The following is a 22480-nucleotide window of genomic DNA, read 5'->3' as shown; positions in this document are numbered from 1 at the left end:
AATACCCTTGAATATTCAGTTCCCAGCCTTGGTCACTTTGCAACATCCGTGATGGCAGTCATATTATACCCATTGTTTCAATTCACCCATCTTATTATAAATGCTTTGTGCAATCAGATAAAGAGCCTGTCATTAGCAAAACCTGCATCTGATGATTGTTTTCTGTTTTTAAAGGTGAGCAGGGTGAAACGGGTGATTTGGGTGAACCTGGGAAAACGGGAAAACTGGGCCCACCTGGACCTAAAGGTATGGTGCATGGTAAACAGAGATATACTACAATTCTACCGGAAGTGTTACTTTAACATGCAGTTACTAAAATCTCTGGTTTCTGCTGACCAAGAACCACATGCTGATAATATTGCTGAACAGTAACTATCACAGACAGGTTTTGATGATCTCAATGATTTTCACAATAACAGGGTGAGCTCTCAACATATTACAGTACAGTTTACATTCATGGAATATCATAAAAAGCTATAATGTGGATTAACCCTCTCCACAGAGCTTCATTTCAGGACATGGAGGCTGACCCTTCCTTTGTACCTGATGATTTCAATTAACATAGATTTTCACAGTGTGGTGACTCATGGGCCTGGTTGTTGACAGCTTCCTTAAACTTGAACAAAGCCCGAGATACAATCTCTCCCTACAGCATCAGCTTCTCAGCCTCTATCTCTGAAGTCCTTAAGAATCTAGCTTTCCCCCCTACACTCAGTGACCTTTCAGGCTTTCTATACTGCACCCAAAGCTCACTACAGAAATTCACTTGCACTCTGGCTCTTTCCTTTTTGTATTTAAGGATCTTTTCTGCTCGTTTCCCCTCCTGCACTCTCCGCATCAGCTCGATTTCTCGCTGTGTTCAGGTTCCATCTAGGCATAATTTTTAGTGCATTCTTTCCCTTACTGTGACTCTCAATGGGTCATCATGTTCCCTACACCCGCTGTTGATCTGGCTCCTATTCTCAGGCCTGTGTCTCTCTCTCCCTGATTTCCACTTCTTTTGTCTCTCTTGCTGCTACCCACCTTTTCATACTTTTTCTGCATCTGCTATTTCCCATGCATTCATTCTCCTTCCTGAAATTTAGGGCTGAACTTTCACACAGGCGATGCTGAGCAACCATTTTATATGAGATTGAATTCTCCCCCAACCAAATGATTAGTATCTTCTTCCATGTGCTTCAGCTGTTTTCATAATGCCGGAGAGCCAGTATAACCAGTGCAGGGGGTGGGGGGCTGAAATGGAGCGGAAACCTTTATGTTATGCTCCCTGTCATTTGAGTCCTAGAAATGCTGGGTGAAAGTGAAATACCTGCAATACTGCAGGCATACAGTATACCTAAGGGCTCAGGTGAGTTCAACTTTAAATGATAAAAACAAAAAACTGCGGATGCTGGAAATCCAAAACAAAAACAGAAATACCTGGAAAAACTCAGCAGGTCTGGCAGTGTCGGCGGAGAAGAACAAAGTTGACATGAGGACTCGAAACGTCAACTTTGTTCTTCTCCGCCGATGCTGCCAGACCTGCTGAGTTTTTCCAGGTATTTCTGTTTTTGTTTTCAACTTTAAATGGATGGTTGCAGCAAGACAATTGATCGCAGAGACAATGCAGTGATTTTCTTTCTCCTCCTCCCCACTGCAACTCCCCCCCCGCCCCCCCCCACCCCCCCACCACCCTCCTCAAGTCCCCCACCCGTCCCCCTGCAGCACAGCCTTCTGCCTCACCAACCAAGTGGGCATTTCAGCTGTGCCACTAATGGCGATGACAGCGGGCAAAATATTTCAATGCCTTCATTCCCGGCATTCATGGCCAGGGGCACAGCTAAGGAGTGAGAGGAAGTCCTGCCGCACAAGATCTGCCCCAGGATAGCTGAGCAATTTCAGTCCTTCTCTATTTGTTGTTTTTCTAAGTTACTTTTTGAACACTAGAAAAATGCACTTGATTGCTCAGTCCTCCTGAATGCCTTCCCTTTCACTAAATGCCTATAAAGCTGCTCTTGTCCCAAAGTTAGGTTTACTTTTACACAGTGTCACTTATTTTACTGGTGAAGTATATCAAGGGAGAGCCAGCTGTACTCCAGGATTGACTGAAAGGAACATTTATTATTTTACTGCCAGATTAGCTTCACACAGATTTCACCATCAAATACGTGAACATTAAATGTTGCATAGTTTAGTGCAAGAAAAAGCCTCTTAGAATCTGACTTCTGCTGATTAGCTGAAATCTTCACCTCTCCTGATAACCGTACTGAACCAGTTCTAATACTAGTCATGCTGCCCAAGTAAGACTGATAATTAATACTCATACCCAACTCTGTAGTTAAGAGAGAAAAGTAACTTCTATTTCATCAACCTGGATAAATTTGAACTCTGTCCATTCGGTGATGGATCAGTGTGCTGACTTTTCACTGGCTCCCTTAACACAGAAATCCACAAGGCTCTTCTGAGATTTGAGTTAAGGCACTTCACTGTGGCAGAGCAGAGTTTTACTCTAGCTGCAGCTAGCTGTGCTTCCCTGACCTGGGAGTACTTCATGCTAATGCAAGGGGGTAATTTTACAACTTCATGTTGGCCTCCTCACCCACTAGTGATGCAATGGAAACTTGTGCGTGCACTGTGCTCAATGTTCCGAACATTAGATGAAATGGTTGAAAAATTGTGCACCTTGCATATACATTGCCAGCATGTGCTTAATTGGCAGGTGAGAGTCTCAACTGCCTGCGTAAAGTGAGGATATCACCCCTAAGGCATCATTTCCTGGCAGTGACTTGCCCAATTGATGATTAACTTGTGAACTTACCGTTCCATCAGTGCCAAGTGAAACAGTTGACAAAAATTGTAGTGAATCCCCAAAGCTTTGTTCAGCATTTTGTTTTTTATTCCTGTAAATGAGACCAGTTCAAGTAATCAGGCTAGCCACAGTACACTTCTGTTATGCATAAACATTCAAAGCTATTGTTTGCTAAACAGACTGAGCAAAAGTTACCTTACATAAGCAAAGGCATTACCACTGCTGAATCCCCTACTAGCAACATCCTCGGGGTTACCAGAAACCGAACTGGATTAACCATATAAATACTGTGACTACAAGATATCTCAGAGGCTAGGAATCCTGTGGTGAGTAACTCACCTCCTGACCCCCAAAAAGCCTGTCCACCATCTACAAGTCAGGAGTATGATGGAATACTCTCCGCTTGCCTGGATGAGTGCAGCTCCAACAACATTTAAGAAGCTTGACACCATCCAAGACAAAGCAGCCCGCTTGATTGGCACCCCATCCACAAATATTCACACCCTCCATTACCAACGCACAGTAGCAGCAGTGTGTACCATCTACAAGGTATACTGGAGGAACTCACCAAATTTCCTTAAACAGCATCTTCCAAACCCACAACTACTGCCATCTAGGTGGACAAGGGCAGCAGATGCATGGGAACACCACTATGTGCAAGTTTCCCTCCAGGCCACTCACCATCCTACCTTGGAAATATATCGCCATTTTTTTCACTATTGCTGGGCCAGAATCCTGTAACTTCCTCCTTAACAGCACTGTGGGTGGACCTATACCACATGGACTGCAGTGGTTCACGAAGGCAACTCACCACGACCTTTTCAAGGGCAATTAGGGATGGGCAATGAATGCTGGCCTAGCCAGCGAAGCCCACATCCCATGAATGAACAAAAAACATAGTCATTTAACTGGAATTCACTGAATACGATAGTGAAAGCAAATTTATCCCTGGGACAAAATGTTTCTTATTAATAAGTACCAGTGTTAGTATAATAGTTAGACTGAATTCTCTATGGTTACGTGATAAAATTCAAAGGAATGTGTTCTTTCTGCTCAGCAGGATCAGATGTGATTCAGTGGTAGCACTTTGAGTCAGGAAGTCATGGGTCATGTTCCACCCCAGGGACTTGAGCGCAAAACCTGGATGAGCATATTAGTACATTACTGAGAGAGCATTGCACTGTTGGAGGTGCCACTTTTCAGATGAGATGTTAAACTGAAATCCTATCTTCCCTCTCAGGTGGATGTAAATGATTCCATGGCACTATTTTGAAGCTGAGCTGGAGAGGCCTCATTGGTGCTCTGGCCAATATTTCTAAATCAGCCAACATCTAAAACAGGTTATCATTTATGTCATTGCTGTTTGTGGGACCTTGCTTTGCACAAATTGGCTGCCTCGCACATTACAGAGTAGATAGGGAGAAACTGTTCCTGACAGTGGAAGGATTGAGAACCAGAGGAGACCGATTTAAGGTGATTGAAAAAAAGAAGCAACGCGACATGAGAAAAAGCTTTTTTGCACAGCGAGTGGTTAGGGTCTGGAATGCACTCCCTGAGAATGTGATAGAGGCAGATTCAATCAAGGCCTTCTGCAATGACTTGACAGACTGGCCAGGTTTCAACAAGAAACAGATAAACTTTACTTACAGAGAGCTTTTCAGATGCTACGTGCTCGATCAGCACCCTGTCAGGAAACCCAGCACCGCCCTCCGCCTTACCCGCGCTTAGGGCTTATTGGCTGGCACCTCCAAGAACATCACGTGACCCCTGATAGATAGCAGAAGAAGCTATAACTTCAGTTACTACACCTTTAAACGAGAATTGGATAATTCTCTGAAGAGAAAACATTTGCAGGGCTAGGAGAAAAGGCAGAGGAGTGGGATTAGGTGTGTTGCAGAAAGCTGGCATGGACATGATGGGTTGGGTGGCCCCCTTCTGTGCTGTAGCCATTCTATGATTCTATGGCCAGGATTTTCTCGTTTGCGTGTGGGGGCAGGCCCCGCACGCCGATGCATAAAAAGAAGCACGATGACGTCAGGCGTGCGTCACTATGCACCATCGCGATATTTAGGTGGGCAGGCGCACGATGCTCTCCAATGTGCACCCGCCATTAATTAATGAGCCATTTAAGACCTTGAGGCAGCAATTGTTGGGGATTTTTCAGGGCCCGTGCGATCTTCAGGACGACGCCTGCATCGGTGTGTGCTCATCCTTCCATAATCAATGGTCAGCCCATGTTGCAAGCTTCAATCACTGAACATTCAGCAGTGACATGGCTGCTGGGACACACATGGTGACCTCAGTATACGGCAATCTTACTTCCCCGTGGCGCCCCAACCTCACTGCCACTGGTGGATCTGGGCACATGACGCCTCTGCAGGTCCATCGCCTCCTGCTCGTATCTGGCCATGATGGCCAACTGGGCCTGGCCTCCGCCAGTCCGCATCCCCTTGGCGGCATTGTGCGCGGTCTCCTCCTGAAAAGGAGAGAGGAGCACTGATTAGTCCACCCTGTGGATTCCCATCGCATCCCTGCCACCCCAACCAGAGTGGGACACTGCATGGCGCCAGTGATTCGTAACCCCACAGCTGCCGCATACTCACACCAAGAAGCCAGGGCTGACCTCCCCCCTTACCCACATGCTGCCTCCATCACAAGGTGTAACCTTGCAAAGCAAGGAGGGGCAAGCACGTAGAGCACAGATGGCAGCAGGTGGATTGGTGCCCCGCCACCTGGAAGCTCCCGTCCCAGCATGTTAGCACCCTGACTTTGACATGTTTCGGATTTCCAGCACTGCGCCTAGGTGCAGTTCCTTGAGGCTGCCCACAAAACAGTACTCTGAGTGTCAGTCTAACACATGCTGCAGGTGCAGAACCCATCTCAGCTCAACCCTCTTATGGTGAACTAGGCATGGGCAATACCTGCTGGCCCACCCAGCGAGGGAAACATGCCGTGAAGGATTCAATACTATAACTGCACTCAGAGTTGGTGGGTGGGGGGCTTTTGAGGGATAGGCTATCAGCTGTGTTAAGCGACCTCTGCCAACATGGTATTCACCCTTCCCGAGCGCAAGAGGTCGTTGAATCGCTTGCAGCACTGGACCCATGTACATCGCACCATGTCATGGGGCTGACTATCTCTGCCACCTCCTCCCAGGCACGTTTGGTCAGGTGGGGGGGCCTCCACCTCTCGTCCCTCAGAATGAGGACCTCCCGCCGCGTTGCCACTTCCTCTAGGAGGGTAGCTAGGCACTCATCGGAAAACCGGTGGGGAACACTGCCCCGCTGTCCTACCCTCCAGCCTGGCCTGCTCTCCAGCAGCTCTCTGGGGAGCCCTTCTACTGGTCATGATGAACAGCCTTTGCAAGGCTGCCAGCGATTCATTTAAACAGGCCGCCAGGTTGCCATTGGACCTGGCGGTCATTGCACTGCCGCAGCTGCCCGCCCACGCCCACTGTCCTCGGGAGCTGCGCTTCACACTGGGTGGGCCTTAATTGACCTGCCCACGTAAAATGGCGGTGCGGAGCCAATCGAGGGTGGTGATCGGCACCGCGCCCACCTGTGCCCACCCCGGAACGGCCTGCCTGACGGGGAGAAAATTCTCCCCTATGATATGATTACTATTATGATCAGGGCAGATGTTATTGCTGAGCAAGCCAGACCCCAGAGTGGAGTCTGTCTCACTGGTCATAAATCTTTTTTTATTATGAAAGCGAGGAGGAAAAGCTGCTGACCTCAGAAGCACAGAACCCCAATAACACTTTTAAAATTTTACAAATTAAAAGATTTATTAAAAAGAAAAAATACTTACGCACACAAGATTAAAGTTAAACAATTAAAAGAGTCTTACAGATCAACCGCCCAAAAACCTTGCTTTGTCAAAAGTACCCTCTTAGCAACACCCCATTACAGATTTTTAACTATAAAAATCCTGTAATATTACCCAAATCAACGAATTGTGCTCACATCAATAAAGGTACACCTCACAACTTCTCAAACACTTCCACTCTGATGTGGAATTCCAAAAGAGGTTCAGAAACAAACTGTTTCCTAAAACACAGACTTTCCTGGCTGAACACTAGCTGACTGCCTCTGATTAAAAATTTTCACAGCTTCTTAGCATCCCACAAAAAGAATCTGGCCTTCAGGGCTTTCCCCCACAGCTACCACCAACTCAGTTAAACATTCTTCCTTAAATATCTTTTTCCCTCTTTCATCTCAGATTCCTTTGTCCTCAAACACCTCTTTGAACTCAACTTCTCCAAATATAAAACTCTTTCATATTTTCTATTTTGTCTCTACTTTCGGGTCAATAAAATTTAATATATCCTCCCCTGTTTACCCATGAAGCCTTTGTGAGATGCAAATGTGCCTTGCCACCTCTGAAATCCCCTTTGAAATTCAACAGCTGAAAAACCAAGTTTCCCACTTTTCTCACAATGCAAATTTTAAATCCACCCTGTTTACTTGCAACTCAACCTCACCATAACCTCTCATTACAAATGCATCAACCTAACACTTTTAACCTTTAATCTCTTAGCCCTCACAGACAACCTGTCTCTAGTAACCTTACCCCTGTTTAATTAATCCTGGACACACACACGCACGCACACATGCAAGCACCTTTCTTTACCTAAATAGAATGTCAACATAATCCAAAAAAAAATCCCTCATCACAATTACAAAAGTCATTACACTTCAAAAAGTGCTTCAATGGATGTAACGTGCTTTAGGACGCCCTGAGGTTGTGAAAAATGGCAGAATTTTATGGCCCTGTCGTGATGGGGTCAGGGTCGGAAAAGGCAACAAGCTGTTCAAAAGTCCATTGGCTTTGGCGGGACCATAAGATTCTACGTTTCTACGGTTCGTTTCTATGGTCTTAAAACCAAAGATCTTGGAAATACTTAGCAGGTCAGGCAGCATTTGCGGAGAGAGTAACAGAGTTAATGGGCAGGATTTTCCCAGCTCCGTGTGGTGGACTGGGAGGACGAGTCCAGGAAAATATCGGGTATCCTTGCCAGGACAGCTCTGACAGTGCGGACAGCCAATTTGAATAATTAAAGGCTCTATTAGGGGTGAATTTTCTGGCAGTGGAACAGGTTCCCCCCTCCCCCGCCACTCACTCTCCCTCCCACCCCACCCCTGCTTGGGTAGGCCACCAGTTTCATGGAGGCAGCCACCCTGTGGCTATCTAGGGCCACTGAAGCTGGGGGCTCTATGCCCCAAAGCGGCAAGGTTCCTGACCTGCCGCAGCAGTGCCCATCTCTCTAAGCTAAAGAGCTGCCAGCCCTCAGCGAACCCGGAGGTATCTAATTAGGAGGCCACCTCCATGAAAATTGTTGAGCCGGTCCCACAAGTGCAGGTTTGGGATTCTTATTGGCCCTGAAGTCGCCATCTTGAAGCCCATGGTAAAATCCTGCCCAATATTTCAGGTTGATGACCTTTCATCAGAAATGGGAAAAGATTGGGATGTACAAGGTTTTAAGCAAGTGAAAGGGAGGGGGAGGGTGGAAAAGAAACAGAAGGAAAGATCTGTAATAGGGTGGAAGGCAAGAAGGTGAAATGACAAAAGGATTAGAATGGTGCAAGTGCAAAAGGAGGGGTAATTGGAGAAGTAAAGAAACAACATTTGTTTCTGGAGGAGGTGTGGACCATAGAATGATGAACAGCTGCCATCCAAAAGCAAGGGAAAGGGAAAAACAAGAATAAAGAATCTGCAAAGAAAAAAGACAAGGCTGGAAAGTGCCTAATCCAAATCAAAAGATGAGATGCTGTTCTTTAAGCTTAAGTTGAGCTTCATTGGAACACTGCAGGAGTCCAAGGACAGAGGGGTCAGAGTGGGAGCAAGGCGGAAAATTAAAATGACAGGCAACTGAAACCTCAGGGTCATGCTTGAATGGAAGTATTCCACAAAGTGGTCACTCAATTTACATTTGGTCTCCCCAATGTAGAGCAAACTGCGTTGTGAGCAGTGAAGTACTGTATGATAAATCGAAAGAAGTGCGTGGAAATTGCTGTTTCGCCTGGAATGTTTGGGTCCTTGGATGGTGAGGAGGGAGGGGGTAAAAGGACAGGTGTTGCATTTCCAGTGCTTGCGTGGATAGATGCCATGGGAAGGGGAGGAGGTGTTGGAGGTGATTGAGAGATGGAGGGAACAATCCCTTCACAATGCTGAAAAGGAAGAGGAGGGGAGGATGTGTTTGGTGGTGGTGTTACAGTGGAGGTGATGGAAATAGTGGACGAGGATCTGTTAAATATGGAGGCTGGTGGGGTGGAAGGTGAGGCCAACAGAAACCCTATCATGGTTCTAGGAAGGAGGGGGAGAGTGAGAGTGGGAAATGGGACAGCCATGGTCGAGGGTCCTGTCAAGCACGATATGGGGAATCCTCAGCTGAGGAGAAAGGAAGACATATCAGCAGTGCTAGTATGGAAGATAGCATCATTAGAATAAATGCAGCAGAGAAAGAGAAAGTGGGAGAATGGAATAGAGCCCGTACAGGAAGCAAGGGTCACAAAGTGTAGTCGAGGTAACTGTGGGAGTCAGTGGGAGTCAGTGGGCTTTAATGGATATTATATTAAAATAGCCTATCCCCAGAAATGGAGAAGTCGAGGATGGAAATGAAAAAGTCAGAGATAGACCACATGTGAAGGTGAGAGAAGGGTGGAAATGAAAGCAAAGTCAATGAAATGTTCCAATTCAGGGAGAGAGCAGGAAACAGCATCAATATACTCATCGGTGTAATGGTAAAGGAGGTGAGGGAGGGGGTGTGACTAGGACTGGCACAAGGAATCATCCACATATCCCAGAAAAAGGTAGGCATAGCTAGGACCCATGCTGGTAACCAAGCATCACCTTTTATTTGAAGGAAGTGAGTGGAGTCAAAAAAGAAGTTGTTCAATGTGAGAACAAGTTCAGCTCGGCAAAGTAGGGTGGTGGTGGATAAAGACTGGTTAGGCCCCTATTCAAATAAGAAGAAAGAAAGCCCTTCGTCCATCCTGGTGGGAGATGGAGATGCACACAGATTATATCTCTAATTTTTTCTAGTTCTGATGAAAGGTTATCGACCTGAAACATTAACTGTTTCTTTCTCCACAGATCCTGCCTGACCTGCTGAGTATTTCCAGAATTTTCTGTTTCAATTTCAGATTTCCTGTATCTGCAATATTTTGCTTTTGAGCTAATGTTTCCACTGATGTTTATTATACGAACATTACACCACAATTTTTAATCAACATTACCTTTTATTTTATTCTTTCATGGGATGTGGGCATTGTTGGCAAGGCCAGCATTTGTTGCCCATCCCTAATTGCCCTTGAGAAGGCAATGATGTGGTGCCTTCTTAAATGCTGCAGTCCACAGTGCTATTGGGGAGGGAGTTCCAGGATTTTGATCCAGCAATAGTGAATGAACAGTGAGATAGTTCCAAATCAGGGTGGTGTGTGGCTTGGAGGGGAACTTGCAAGTGGTGGTGTTCCCAAGTGTCTGCTGCCCTTGTCTTTCTAGATAGTAGAGGTTGCGGGTTTGGGAGGTACTATCTAAGGACCCTTGGCGAGTTGCTGCAGTGCATCTTGTAGATTGTACACATTGCTGCCGCTATGCATCAGTGGTGGAGGAAGTGAATGTTTAAGGTGGTGGATGAGGTACCAATCAAACTGATTGCTTTGCCCTGCATGGTGTCAAGTTTCTTGAGTGTTGTTGAAGCTGCACTCATCCAGACAAGTGGAGAGTATCCCATCACAATCCTGATTTGTGCCTTGTTGATGGTGAACAGACTTTGGGGATTCAGAGGATGAGTTACTCCCCACAGAATTTCCAGCATCTAACCTACTTTTGTAGTCATAGGATTTATATGGCTCAGCCAATTCAGTTTCTGGTCAATGCTAACCCCAGGACATTGATAACTCAGAACAAAAAACAGTAAAAACTGGGAAATAAGAATACTGGTCTGAACTGGTCTTGTATACCTTTGGAACACCAGTAAAAACTGGGAAATAAGAGTACTGATCCCAACTGTTTTTTCCTTCTGGGAATGGGGATTCAATGATCATAATGCCATTGAATGTCAAGTGGAGATCGTTAGATTCTCTTTTGTTTGAAATGGTCATTACCTAGCACTTGTCATTGATTTGGAATTTACAGAACCGGCCACACAAATACTATCGCTGCAAGAGGAGATTCAAAGCTGGGTATTTTGTGGTGAGTGACACACCTCCTGACTTCCACCACCTGCAAGATACAAATCAGGAGTGTTGATGGAATAATCTCTGCTTGCCTGTTTGAATGCAGCTCCACCAACACTCAAGATATTCAGGATAAAGGATCCTGCTTGACTGGCACTCCATTCACCACTTTAAACCTTCACTCCCTCCACCATCAATGCACAGTGGCTGCAGTGTGTAGCATCTACAATCTGCACTGCAGCAACTCACCAAAGGCTTCTTCGGCAGAGTCTGCCAATACCGTGAGTTCCACTGCCCAGAAGGACAAGCGGGCAGTAGGCACATATGAACACCACCACCTCCAAATTTCTCTCCAGGTTATAGACTATCCTGTCTTGGAAATAGGTGGCAGTTTCTTCAGCATCGGTGGATGAAAAGCCTGAGCCTCACGACATAACAGCACGATGGAAGTACCTTCACCACACAGACTGAAGAGGGTTAAGAAGACTGCGCATTACAAGCTTCTCAAGCACAATTAGGGATGGGCAATAAATTCCAGTGACATGCCGTGAATGAGTAAAAGAAGCATAACACTGAATGAAGTGTAATCAAGCTCCAACTGCCAGAGTCAGGAAGTTGGACACAGAGGGCAGTACTATTCAGGTGACCGGGGTCTTGCCTGCTGGCTGGAGAGCTAGCGAGAGCCCTATGTCACCTCCTTTAGGGTAGGCCCACCATACTATAGTGCCAATCAGGCACTTAAGTGGCCAGCGGTGGGCCCTTCCCAGGATCAAGGCCCCCTGAGGGTCTGGGGGCAGGGATTCTCACCCCCACTTCCCAGGGCTGCCAGTCAATCAGCACCTGGGAGCTGTCCATTGCAGGCAGTGCCAGTTGGAGGAGTGGCAGCTGCCGGCAATGCACCTAGCAGAAGCCCAGGATCAGTGAGGGACCCAAGCCACTGATGAATAAGGGCAGGATGGGGGTCAGAGGACGGGGATTGCAGGAGGAGGGTGGTCAGCAACAAGGGCTGGGGGTAGCTTTCAGTGCCCCCTCCCCTCCTGATGCCGTGTCCCTTGATCAGACAAGCAAACATGACAAGATTTGCTTTTTCGGCTTCCTGCATGGTGACAGGATAAGGCCTTTAAATGGGAATTAATTTCCAACTTCAGGGCCTCAATTGGTGGCAGGGCAGGAAGGTTGTCCACAAGCCTTCTCTCCCTGTCTTAAATGAGGCAGTGGTGGGAAGGTGGGCGGTCCCCACCCTCCTGTGCAATTGAATGCCTCCCACTTCCAAACTCGCCTCAGGGGAGGGCATTAAATTCCACCTAGGGGTGCACTAACTAGCATCACCTTATCTAACGATATCTACAGTAACACATATCAATAACAAGATACTGAGGATTAGATAAAGCATTTGGATATATACTAATGATTGGCAGGGTCCAAATTATCATAGGCACACCAGGCATTTAAGTGTATCACAATATCTCAAAATTTGTTGGATTTTGCTCTATTAAAGTATTAAAAAAATGATGTTCAGTGTTTCAAATCAACGCACAGCTAAGCAAAGTTAATCTTACAGTCTGAAGTCAATGTATCGTTGGTAAGTTTTGATTATTTGAGCTATTCCTCTGATATGAGAAAACAATGTTATCCATTGTACCACGAGGTGCAAATACCGACTTCTGCTTCAGTTCAGGGGAATGCAATGACAAGTTGCCGCCTGTTCAGCAATCATCTTTTCTCATCTTAGTTTAACTAATAGTGCACGTGCTTATTTCTCTGTATTGCTCTACAGTTACTTTGCTCTCTGAGCTGAGAAACTTGTGCTTTTAATCCTTACTTTGCCAATGACTGTATTTGTCAGTCCTAACACTCTGCACCCCCCTCAATCTTTCACTCCTGCCGCAGACAGTGAAGTAATTCCTGCCGGGCCAGCTGAGAGTCAGTGTTTGTTAATGTAAATGAGACCTGAGGGTTCTAATCTCCTGGGTCTCGAGCGCTGGGATGGGACGGTTTGCTCTCAACTTCGCCACCTCCCCCACCCCATTCTTCCCACACGTAACGTCCGTATGGATTCAAAATCCGAGCATAAACGACCAAATTACCACTTCTGAGGATGCTGTAACACCACTGGGAATATTGAGAAATAGGCAAATAATATCACTGATCTTACCCATGCTAGAACATTCAGTCCTGGTCCCCATACCATGGCAGTAAAGAGGAAATCCATTTCATTGCTGCCTGCATGAAGCTCCACCTGCCATTCTCCACGAATGCAACAGGAAATGCAGAGAATTGCATCTGTGGGGTTTGAATTACAATGGATTACTTCAATCTAACCAACGCATTGGGAAACAGACATCAATGGACCGGTCACTGTTTTACACCCTGGCGAATGTTACCTTCTACCAATGCAAAATGAAATCAGAAAGGGTACAAATCTACTGGTCATTCCAGTCCTGTCATTTTTGCACTATCCCGGTTAGTTTAAAATTACACTCCTGTACTTCTCCCAAATTTAAGTTAAAGTTGCATTTCTCAGTCTCAGTCAGTCAGACCTAAACTGCAACCTTTGTTTTGTATATTAAGCTTTACATTATGGATTCTGACTTAAGGAGAATTAATTTGTCAATGGTTATTTTAATGATATTGACTCTGTACTCAAGTATGTCTGCATATCTTTTAAAGATGAAAAAAAGTTGACTGTGAAAACCTTAGCAATTTAGCTTTGTAGACTGATAGCAGAAAAACGTTAATTCCATGGAAAACTTTGGCATAAATCGCGATGGAAGAGTTTTTTTAATCCAAGGTCATTTGACACAGATCAAAAGATTTTCCCTTTTCATTCTTATTGAACAATGCTAACAAACGCAACAAATTCCAATTTAATTGGCTACATAAAGTTCACATGGAGCCAATGTTTGTTGAAAAAGCCATTTTGTCAATAGCTTCATTGCAATGCAATATCTAATCTGAAGTTTTAATTTTATCAAGGGTTGACCGGTGAATCTGGTCAGAATGGAGAAGTTGGACGAAGGGGTAAAATCGGTCCAAGTGGTTCAAAGGGTAAGCCTAAAGTTTGAACAGTGGAAGAACTTTGAAATTGCAATGTTTAGATATAACTAAGCATTTCCTTTCTCATGCATCTATTTTTGTCATGGAACATTATTGAGGATCAACGGAAGTAATTGTAAAATAACCACCAGCACATACTGGAACAAATTGGAATAAAAGTTCTATTGTAAATGTTTAGGTAATTGACTCACATGCTTTCAGTTAAGGAATAATTTATGAATTAATCCCAAGTCATAGAAAAAATGAGTTTGTTCTCCATTTTGTGATGCAAACACTTTCTCTAGCAACACAAACTTTGCTTAATATACTCTCTCCCTCGTTGAATGTGGTAGATTTATTTAGTTTGGTAGTGAGAGAGGGAAGATGTTAATGTAGCTCCAGTAATGGCGGTAGCAGTATTTTATTTAACCTTAGGTTGGTGTTGAATTTCATCATTTTTAAATATGTATTTTTGGATGAAACTTTCACACATATCCCAGATAATCCAATAAGGTTATTGTTACACCCAAATAAATAAATAAAAACAATTCAAAATTATTCCTCTGCCTCTGGGCGAAAATGGCTTCTGGGATTTGGAAGAAAAAAATCCATTTCCTCGCCTTTTGATTTAGTTCCAGTGCAGAAACAAGCAGGGCACAGATTGCTGTGGCTTTACATGTTTTTAAAGCAGATTATCTCTTCAATGGGGGCATTGTAATCAGGACTTTCCTGCCACCAAAATTGAACCACAATATTTTAGGCCAGAGAAGTATTGGTGGTGCCATAGCAGCACCTCTGCTGCAACACTTGAAGAGTGTTTAACCTAGGTGGAAGAGCTCCTAAAAGTCTGGGGAGAAACGTTATTGTTCATTCATTGATATCACTGAAGAATGCCACATGGGCCATGCTCCTGATGGTCTCTGACATTGGCAGATATGGCAGGGAAATGAGGCAGGTTGCCAGGTGCCACCTCCCTGCTGGCGTTTACACCTAGTGAGTGAGGTAGGGGAGCAAATTTTAACTTGGGGCAAAATGTAAGGCATAGGCCTCACAACCCAGATTCCCCTTCTTCTCTGATGTTCTCTTGCCCAAAATTATAGAGTTGGTGGAGGTAACCTTTTACCACCAAGTACAATCAATAAATTAGTACCAGAGAGCGCAGAAAACATTGTACATTTCAATAATGTTGATACACTAACAAAGTTAACCAGTAGGCTTTATAGATGGGACATTTATTGGAATTCAAGTATAGTGTCAGCAAACAGACTGGCATATTGTAATTCAAGGAACAGTTTGTAAAACTTATAAATAGAAGATGCAAATGCTTATAATTCTCACATGATAAGCAATTTTTTGCAGTGTAATACATTACTGTATCCTAACTGGCTAGATTTAATAATTATAATTTATGAACAAGTAATTTCCAGCATTTCATTCTGGCCCCAGCCTAAGGAACACATTTCCTAAAACTGATTAAAGCCATATCATTTCAAATTACTTTTTGACTTCCCAACACATTGGTGGAACCTTAACACCTTTGAAGTTGGTCTTGCATTGGAGACAACTACGGTACCAATGCCAATGGTACCGGCTGCCTGAACAACATTGACATCATCCTGGAGACGGACAATTAAGGTGCCGCCTCAGGGAGCACCATACAATTAAGGATGACGGGTGGACCAGGGAACAGGAAGGCCCAATAGGAGGGCCCACAGTGATGTCTGGTTGGCAGCCCCACTGGGGCATGTGGGCACTGCTGAACCAGGTAGGAGACTGTGAGTGCACCTCATGATGGAGGCACCCATTGAAAAGCTATACAATTTTAAAAATTAAGCATAGCCACAGCTATAGGCTATCATTGTGAAGGGGGAATGAAAGGAAGCAACAATGATCAAAAAGTCAGTGATAAATAAAATCATGCGATAATATTTTCCAGGTGATACATTGATACAACTATACACATAAAAAAGCCATTGTCATACCTACTTTTTGTTCGTTTATGAACACATCTTGCAATTGTTGTGTGCAAATCACATTATAAAGCATCTTTGTGTCATGTGCATGTGGCATCAAAGTGATGAAAAGGCTATTCTCGCGCACAAACCCAAAACCAATGTCATTTTCTTTTCATCTTTAAATAATATATTGTACCCACTTGTAATATCTAGTCCTCTAACTGTGATATAAGATTATAACTTGTTGTGGATTATAATTTAGGTGACAAAGGGAATAAGGGTAATCCAGGACCTCCCGGATTGAAAGGTGAATCAGGTATTATTTCTGATTTCTAAAATATATGGGCAAATCATCACTACAACTGCTATTGTTTCTGCACATCCTTCCTTTATAATCAAATGTAAATGTAACTATGAACGCTATTAATAAGGTAGATCAGAAATATTGGCTGGGATTTTCCAGCTTCGTTGCGGGAGGGACCCGCCATGGGCCAGGCGGCGCCCCAGCCGGAAGTTCATTGACCGTCGGCGGGACCGGAAGATCCCGGTGGCGGGTGGGTGCGGAAAATCCCGCCCATTACTTCAAGTTTAACTGTGAAAGTGAAAAAGCACAGGTTCAAACAAATGAAAGACAAATTCAGGATTGACATCAGGAAGTTCTTTAGTAAAAAAGACTGAGTAACATATGGAATGGAATTCAGGAAGGATCAGTGGAGACAAAAATCCTGGAATCACCGAAAAGAAAGTCAGATAGCATTATAGGAAGAGTTTAAGCTCTTTGTGAATGAGTATCCTAACACAGACCAATTGGCCTTCCTCTGTTGTATCTAGCTTATGATTTATTTGACTCTTCAACGTGCCAATGCCATTTGTGCAGCAGAGGCATTGCGGATGCGTTGAAGGCAGTTTCGGTGGGGGTGCGGGGTGTGGAAATTTGGAACGCAGCATGTCGGGTCAGCACCACAATGCCTTCCTGCCTCCAAGCAAATTTCCTGGAGGTGGGGTCCCAGCAGCAGCAGCTACCAGCACGGGTAGCCAATTAAATCATTTGACAGGGCATTTAAGCTCTATTTTTGGACAGAGTTGCATTTTGTTGATTGGTGCTGTGTCTGCTCCCTGGCAGAGCAGAAGAGGCTATTTTACAGTCGGAGCCACATAAATACTGTGGCTACAAGAGCATGTCAGAGGCTAGGAGTCGTGCGATGAGTAACTCACCTCCTGACTCCCCAAAACTTGTCTACCACAAGGCACAAGTCAGGAATGTGATGGAATACTCCCCACCTGCCTGGATGAGTGCAGCTCCCACAACACTCAAGAAGTTTGACACCATCCAGGACAAAGCAGCCCTCTTGATTGGCACCAAATCCAGAAACATTCACCCCCTCCATTACCGGCACACAGTAGCAGCAGTGTGTACCATCTATAAGATGCACTGCAGGAATTCACAAAGGCTCCTTAGACAGCACCTTCTAAACCCACGACTGCTACCATCTAGAAGGACAAGGGCAACAGACAGATGGGAACACCACCACCTGGAAATTCCCCTCCAAGTCACTCACCATCCAGACTTGGCAATGCATCGTCATTCACTTTCGCTGGGTCAAAATCCTGGAACTCCCTCCCTAGCAGCACTGTGGGTATACCTACACCACGTGGACTGCAGCGGTTCAAGAAGGCAGCTCACCACCACCTTCTCAAGGGCACTAGGGATGGGCAATAAATGCTGGCCCAGCCAGTGAAACCCACATCCCCTGAATGAATAAAAAAAGGAGGTCAGGGTCTCATAACTTCTAAGGCTGTTAACGAGCTCATTGGTAGCAATTAGCAAGTCTGCCATACGGTTCTGAAATAGCAGAGATGGATGTCTCTGATGGCTATTACATGTAATATTACAGCCATGCTACAGACACTAATGGTGGCTGCACTGCCTCCCTGCCACTCTATCAGCCTGGCTTTTAGCAGCACTCCCACTGGTCTCACAGTGGGGGCTCCTGAACTGTACTGGAGTAGGCCGTGATGCTCCCATTTCTGGAACTCATGTGCTGCCCCTAACTGGACACAGAATGCAGAGGTGGCCTGTTAAATGGCCACCTCCCATAAAATCATACCAGGGGGGTCGCAGACACCTGCTGAAAATTCAAACCAAAGTCTTCACTTTAAATTTTGACCAGTTTTATTTTAACAGTAATGTTGAGGCCTGTGTCGTGTATCTCAACCAGCATTTTAGTGCCTGGTGGTAATTGGCCAGCAACAACATTTCAGTTCATACTTGGGAGTTGAAATCGCTCTGGCATCTATTTCTAGTGGATCCTGTTAATGCATTAATACAAAATTCCTCTATATTACAGATATACGGATAATTAGATAGTGAATTCTTTTTGAGCTTCTGTCATAAATTGTTATCAAACAAAGACATGCTTACCTGCATAAGGCAACATCACTCCCATAATGTGTTCTGGTCAATTGATAGGCAGCTTCTGTGACTGTGGAAGATACCGGAAAATCGTAGGACAAATGGATATCAACATTGCTCGTTTGAACAACACAATGCGCTTTGTAAAGAATGGTAGGTAATTTTAATTTTAAGTTGAATTGTAGCAGTTTGCTCACTGAATAGGCAAGCTGGCATATGCTTTTGAATGTGACTAAGTGAAGCAGATATTTAGTTAGAGCAAAATTTATACTTAGTATCAGGGATACAGTGATACACTACAGCCTTTCCAGTCTGGAAATCTATTGTTTGGAAACACCAGTTGTCCGGAATTCTTTTGAACAGATCTAATCAACTCATGGCAGTACAGTAGTTGGGGAGTGGAAACATGGAAGATTCAATATTTGGATAAGGAGAAGAATTTTCATACCGCTTTATAATGTTTTATCACTATTTATGTTTCAGGCAAATATATATATATATACCTACAGTGATTTCTGGTTCACAGACTTGTGGTTAGGCATTCTAACAACTCTACCCCAGAAAACTTCAAAATCCAGAAATGACTTTGTCCCAAGTATTCCAGACTGGAGAGGTTACAGTGTATTTCCACAAAATTTTATATCATGTACTTGTAATTACAGAAATCCAAGGGCAGAATTTTTCCCTCATTGGGCGGGCGTGCGCCTGACCTAAACGACAGTAAAATAGTGCACGATGATGTCGGGCGAGTGTTCCGACGTCATTTTGCACTCTCACGATATTTACCCTGGTGGGTGCGCGCAAGTGGCAGCAGCGCGCCCGCCGACAATTAAGAGGCCTTAATCAATTAATTTAATTAAATTTTTCGCTGCCCATCCAACCGTTCAGTTGGTGGGTGAGCAAATACGCCAGGTGGCCTTTGCATTTTTTAAATGAAACCTCATCCATGAGCAGGATGAGGTTTTGGACAGTAAATAAAAAAAATAAATAAATAATTTTTAGAATTCATTTTTAACATGTCCCTGCCACAGAGTCACATGAAGGGACATGTTTTCCTTATTTTCGAAAATTTTCCTTTTAATGTTAAAAATCTTCAGCTCCCTGAGGCAGCTCTGTGCGCACCCCCGCGCATGCGCACACTCAAGCACTCGCGCTCCTCCCGCCCCCACCCCAGCAGCGCTCAGGCTCTGAGCACGCCTTTCACTCTGGCTGGCTGTTGATTGGCCAGCCAGCATGAAATCAGGCAGCGGTCAGTTTCGCGGCTGCTCCTGGGCCCACCTGCCGCGCCTGCCCGACGGGGTAAAAATTTTGCCCTATAATTCACACAGATTTATATTTAGAATTAATCTGGGTTGCAGAGCCAAAAATGTGATGGAAGCAAATGCAATGGTAACTTTAAAAAAGGAATTAGATGAATACTTGAAAAGGAAAAAAAATGTCAGGCTGTGGTGAAAGAATAGGTGAGTGGGGCGAATCCAATAGCTCTTTCAAAGAGGCGCCACAGACATGATGGGCCAAATTGCCACCTTCTGTGCTGTACGATACTTTTGATTCCAATCATTTAAGGTGTGAGTTTGACTATCAGTTCTGGCAACTGTACAATGCTGCTGTCTAAGTTGCTCAGCTCATCTGGAAATGACACCATACTTATTTCACCGTGAAAATTGCCATTGAAATACACAGAAGAGCATGGGGTTGTAGTACGTGATAGAAACTCATTAGAAAAAGTTATTTCAATTAATGCAAATGTGAATTAATTTTTAATGGTTTGGTAAATTTTAATAACTCCCACAAACAAACAATGTCCAGCACTAAAATTTTACTTTTACAAGTGTGGAGTCTCATACCTTTAGATTTTATTTATTGTCAGAGGAATAAAACATTTAAAATACAAATAATTATTTTCAAAAGTTTTCTTCTGCCTCTTTTATCTCTTTCTCTCTTAATTTCATATCTTTCTTTACTTCTCTATTTCCCTTTCACTGCGTGATTTGGCATTAAAGGAACTTTTCAAACCTACATTTTCTGGCTTAGAGTGTATACCTCAGAATGAATTCTTCAATCGCATTGGTCAAGTAGATAAACAGTTACTTGCCCTATTCAGACGGGTCCCAGTTCCCCTCTAAAGGGTGACCCACTGTTGTGTATTTCTAATCACAGCAAGTTCCAGTGCAAAAGCCCATAGAAAGCCGGTGGACAAGTGTAAGTGTAATGAATATTTAGCACCGTTCATTCACCTTTGATCAAAAAACCCTGAACATTTTGTTATTTTTCTGCTAAAGTGTGCAACATAGTATGCCCCTGAATTCCACGAAGTGTTATTGCTAAGCCTACCTGGGTCACTTAAGTTAATTATTTATACAGTTTCTTGGGTCAATTAAGTGTTTTACTTTTTTTTAATAACTATGTCTCCTGAAATCATTCAAAAGGTTTTGTTCTTAATTTAGTAAAGTTTTTCTGTACAAGAGGAATAATTGGGCCTTTTTTAATACTCTTGGAAGAGTGACACAATAATATTACTTTTTGGCAGATGCATGCTCTATAATAGAGGTTGCATTCACTGATATTGCAGTTAGATGAGTCAATCATGGGCAGCCTCGCCAGAAAAGGGTTGCACTGGTTGCCTCGTCCCTTCCTCCTGCTCCTCAGTTGGTGACATGGGTTGTGCCCCTATGATAACAAGGTTGTGCAGGATGCAGTGGGGCACCACAAATCTTGACAGTCGCTCTGCCAAGTACCGCAGGGCTCCTCCAGAGTGGCCAATGCGGTGGAAGTGCTATTTAAGCACCCCAATGGTTTGCTCCAGCAGCCTGGCTTTTGTTATATGCATGCTGCCCATGTGTGCATGGGTTGTGCACCAGAGTCGTGAGCCATGTCATCAAAGAGTAACCCTTGTCATCCAACAGCCCTGTTTTGGTCGGTTATAGCAGTCAAAATGCAGATGGCACAGTGGACTGCTGCCGAATGAAGGCATCATGGCTGCTGCCAGGATGCCAGGCATTAACCCACATGGCATTCTGTGTATGGTGGCACACCAGCTGCACACTGAGGGAATGGAATCCTTTTGGCTGCAGTACATTTCAAAGTTAACATGTGGTACCTGCAAAGTGATGTGCAGGCAGTCAATAGCACCCTGCATCATGGGAAGCCTGTAATCCTCAGGAAACTCTGTGCTTACTCCAACTACTTTGCTCTGCCATGAGAGAATGATATGTATTCAGGAATGGAGAGCCTCTGTGACACCCCCCCACCTAATGCAACAGTGCATGGCAAACTGGGAAATGTTGCAAATGTCACCTGCTCCAGCCTGGAAGGAGCCCAGTGCATAAAAGTTCATGGGCACAGTCACCTTCATAGCCAGTAGCATTGCTGTGCTCACCCTGCTCTGAGGGCTGGGATTTTCAATTGCCCAGGGGCTGGAACATTGAAATTAGAGCTTGTGGACGGCATGTCAGTGTCCTGACACCTCCAGGACACGCTCGAATTTTCAAAGTGAAGTCAGGAACCTGTTTGCTTCCAATTCATGGCCCGTTAAGCTTCTTGAGGAGCTTGATAACAGGCCAGGGGGGACTAGAAGGTGATTTTCAAGTTGTAATTCACCAAATCCAAACATGTTAGTAAGCAGCTGTTGGGTTCGATGCGGGCAGAAATTAAGAGTTTTTTTTTAATGGTGGAAGATTTTGGGAAGTGGAGGATCTTGTTGTGAATTAGGCACAATACTTTTTGGTTGGCTGTTTGATCACCTTTATGCACGGTGAGGCTGCTGGCCCTCTGAGGTGCTGCATCTTTTCTTCTGCAAGGCAGCAGCAGGCTCCATCATGGCTGCTGTCTGACTTTTCAATTCATGCTCTGCAGCTAGTTCTCACTTTCTGGTAACACTCAGCGCCACTAATTGTGCACTGGCTTAGGACTTTAAAGCATTTACATTTGACAATTGCGTCGTGTGAGCTATACAGATACGGCACAGGGTCAGGATCCAGAAATTATCTGGATGTCAGGTTCCCAGCCCTGAATTGAAAATCAATTTTCAGTTGTGGATACAGTGGGTGACAGTTATTAGTGAAGGTGTCCTGGTTGAAGCGCAGACATCTGAACTATTGTTCATTCC

At 44.5% G+C, this 22480-nt stretch overlaps 1 protein-coding gene across 2 annotated transcripts in view; it reads left to right on the top strand.

Moving 5' to 3' along the window:
• The window catches only part of colec10 (collectin sub-family member 10 (C-type lectin)), a 74994-nt gene that overhangs the window by 51149 nt on the left and 1365 nt on the right, over positions 1-22480 (top strand). For both annotated transcript variants that reach the window (XM_078540154.1, XM_078540155.1), the window contains exons 3-6: positions 175-246; positions 13945-14016; positions 16222-16275; positions 18430-18525. In XM_078540154.1, the coding sequence (XP_078396280.1) occupies positions 175-246; positions 13945-14016; positions 16222-16275; positions 18430-18525 (294 nt within the window). The remainder of the gene's footprint in view (positions 1-174; positions 247-13944; positions 14017-16221; positions 16276-18429; positions 18526-22480) is intronic.

The sequence above is a fragment of the Cetorhinus maximus genome, chromosome 4, assembly GCF_964194155.1.
Source record: "Cetorhinus maximus chromosome 4, sCetMax3.hap1.1, whole genome shotgun sequence".
Taxonomy (NCBI): Eukaryota; Metazoa; Chordata; class Chondrichthyes; order Lamniformes; family Cetorhinidae; genus Cetorhinus; species Cetorhinus maximus.
Note: the sequence above shows the minus strand (reverse complement) of the source record. Positions and strands in the feature narration are given on the sequence as shown.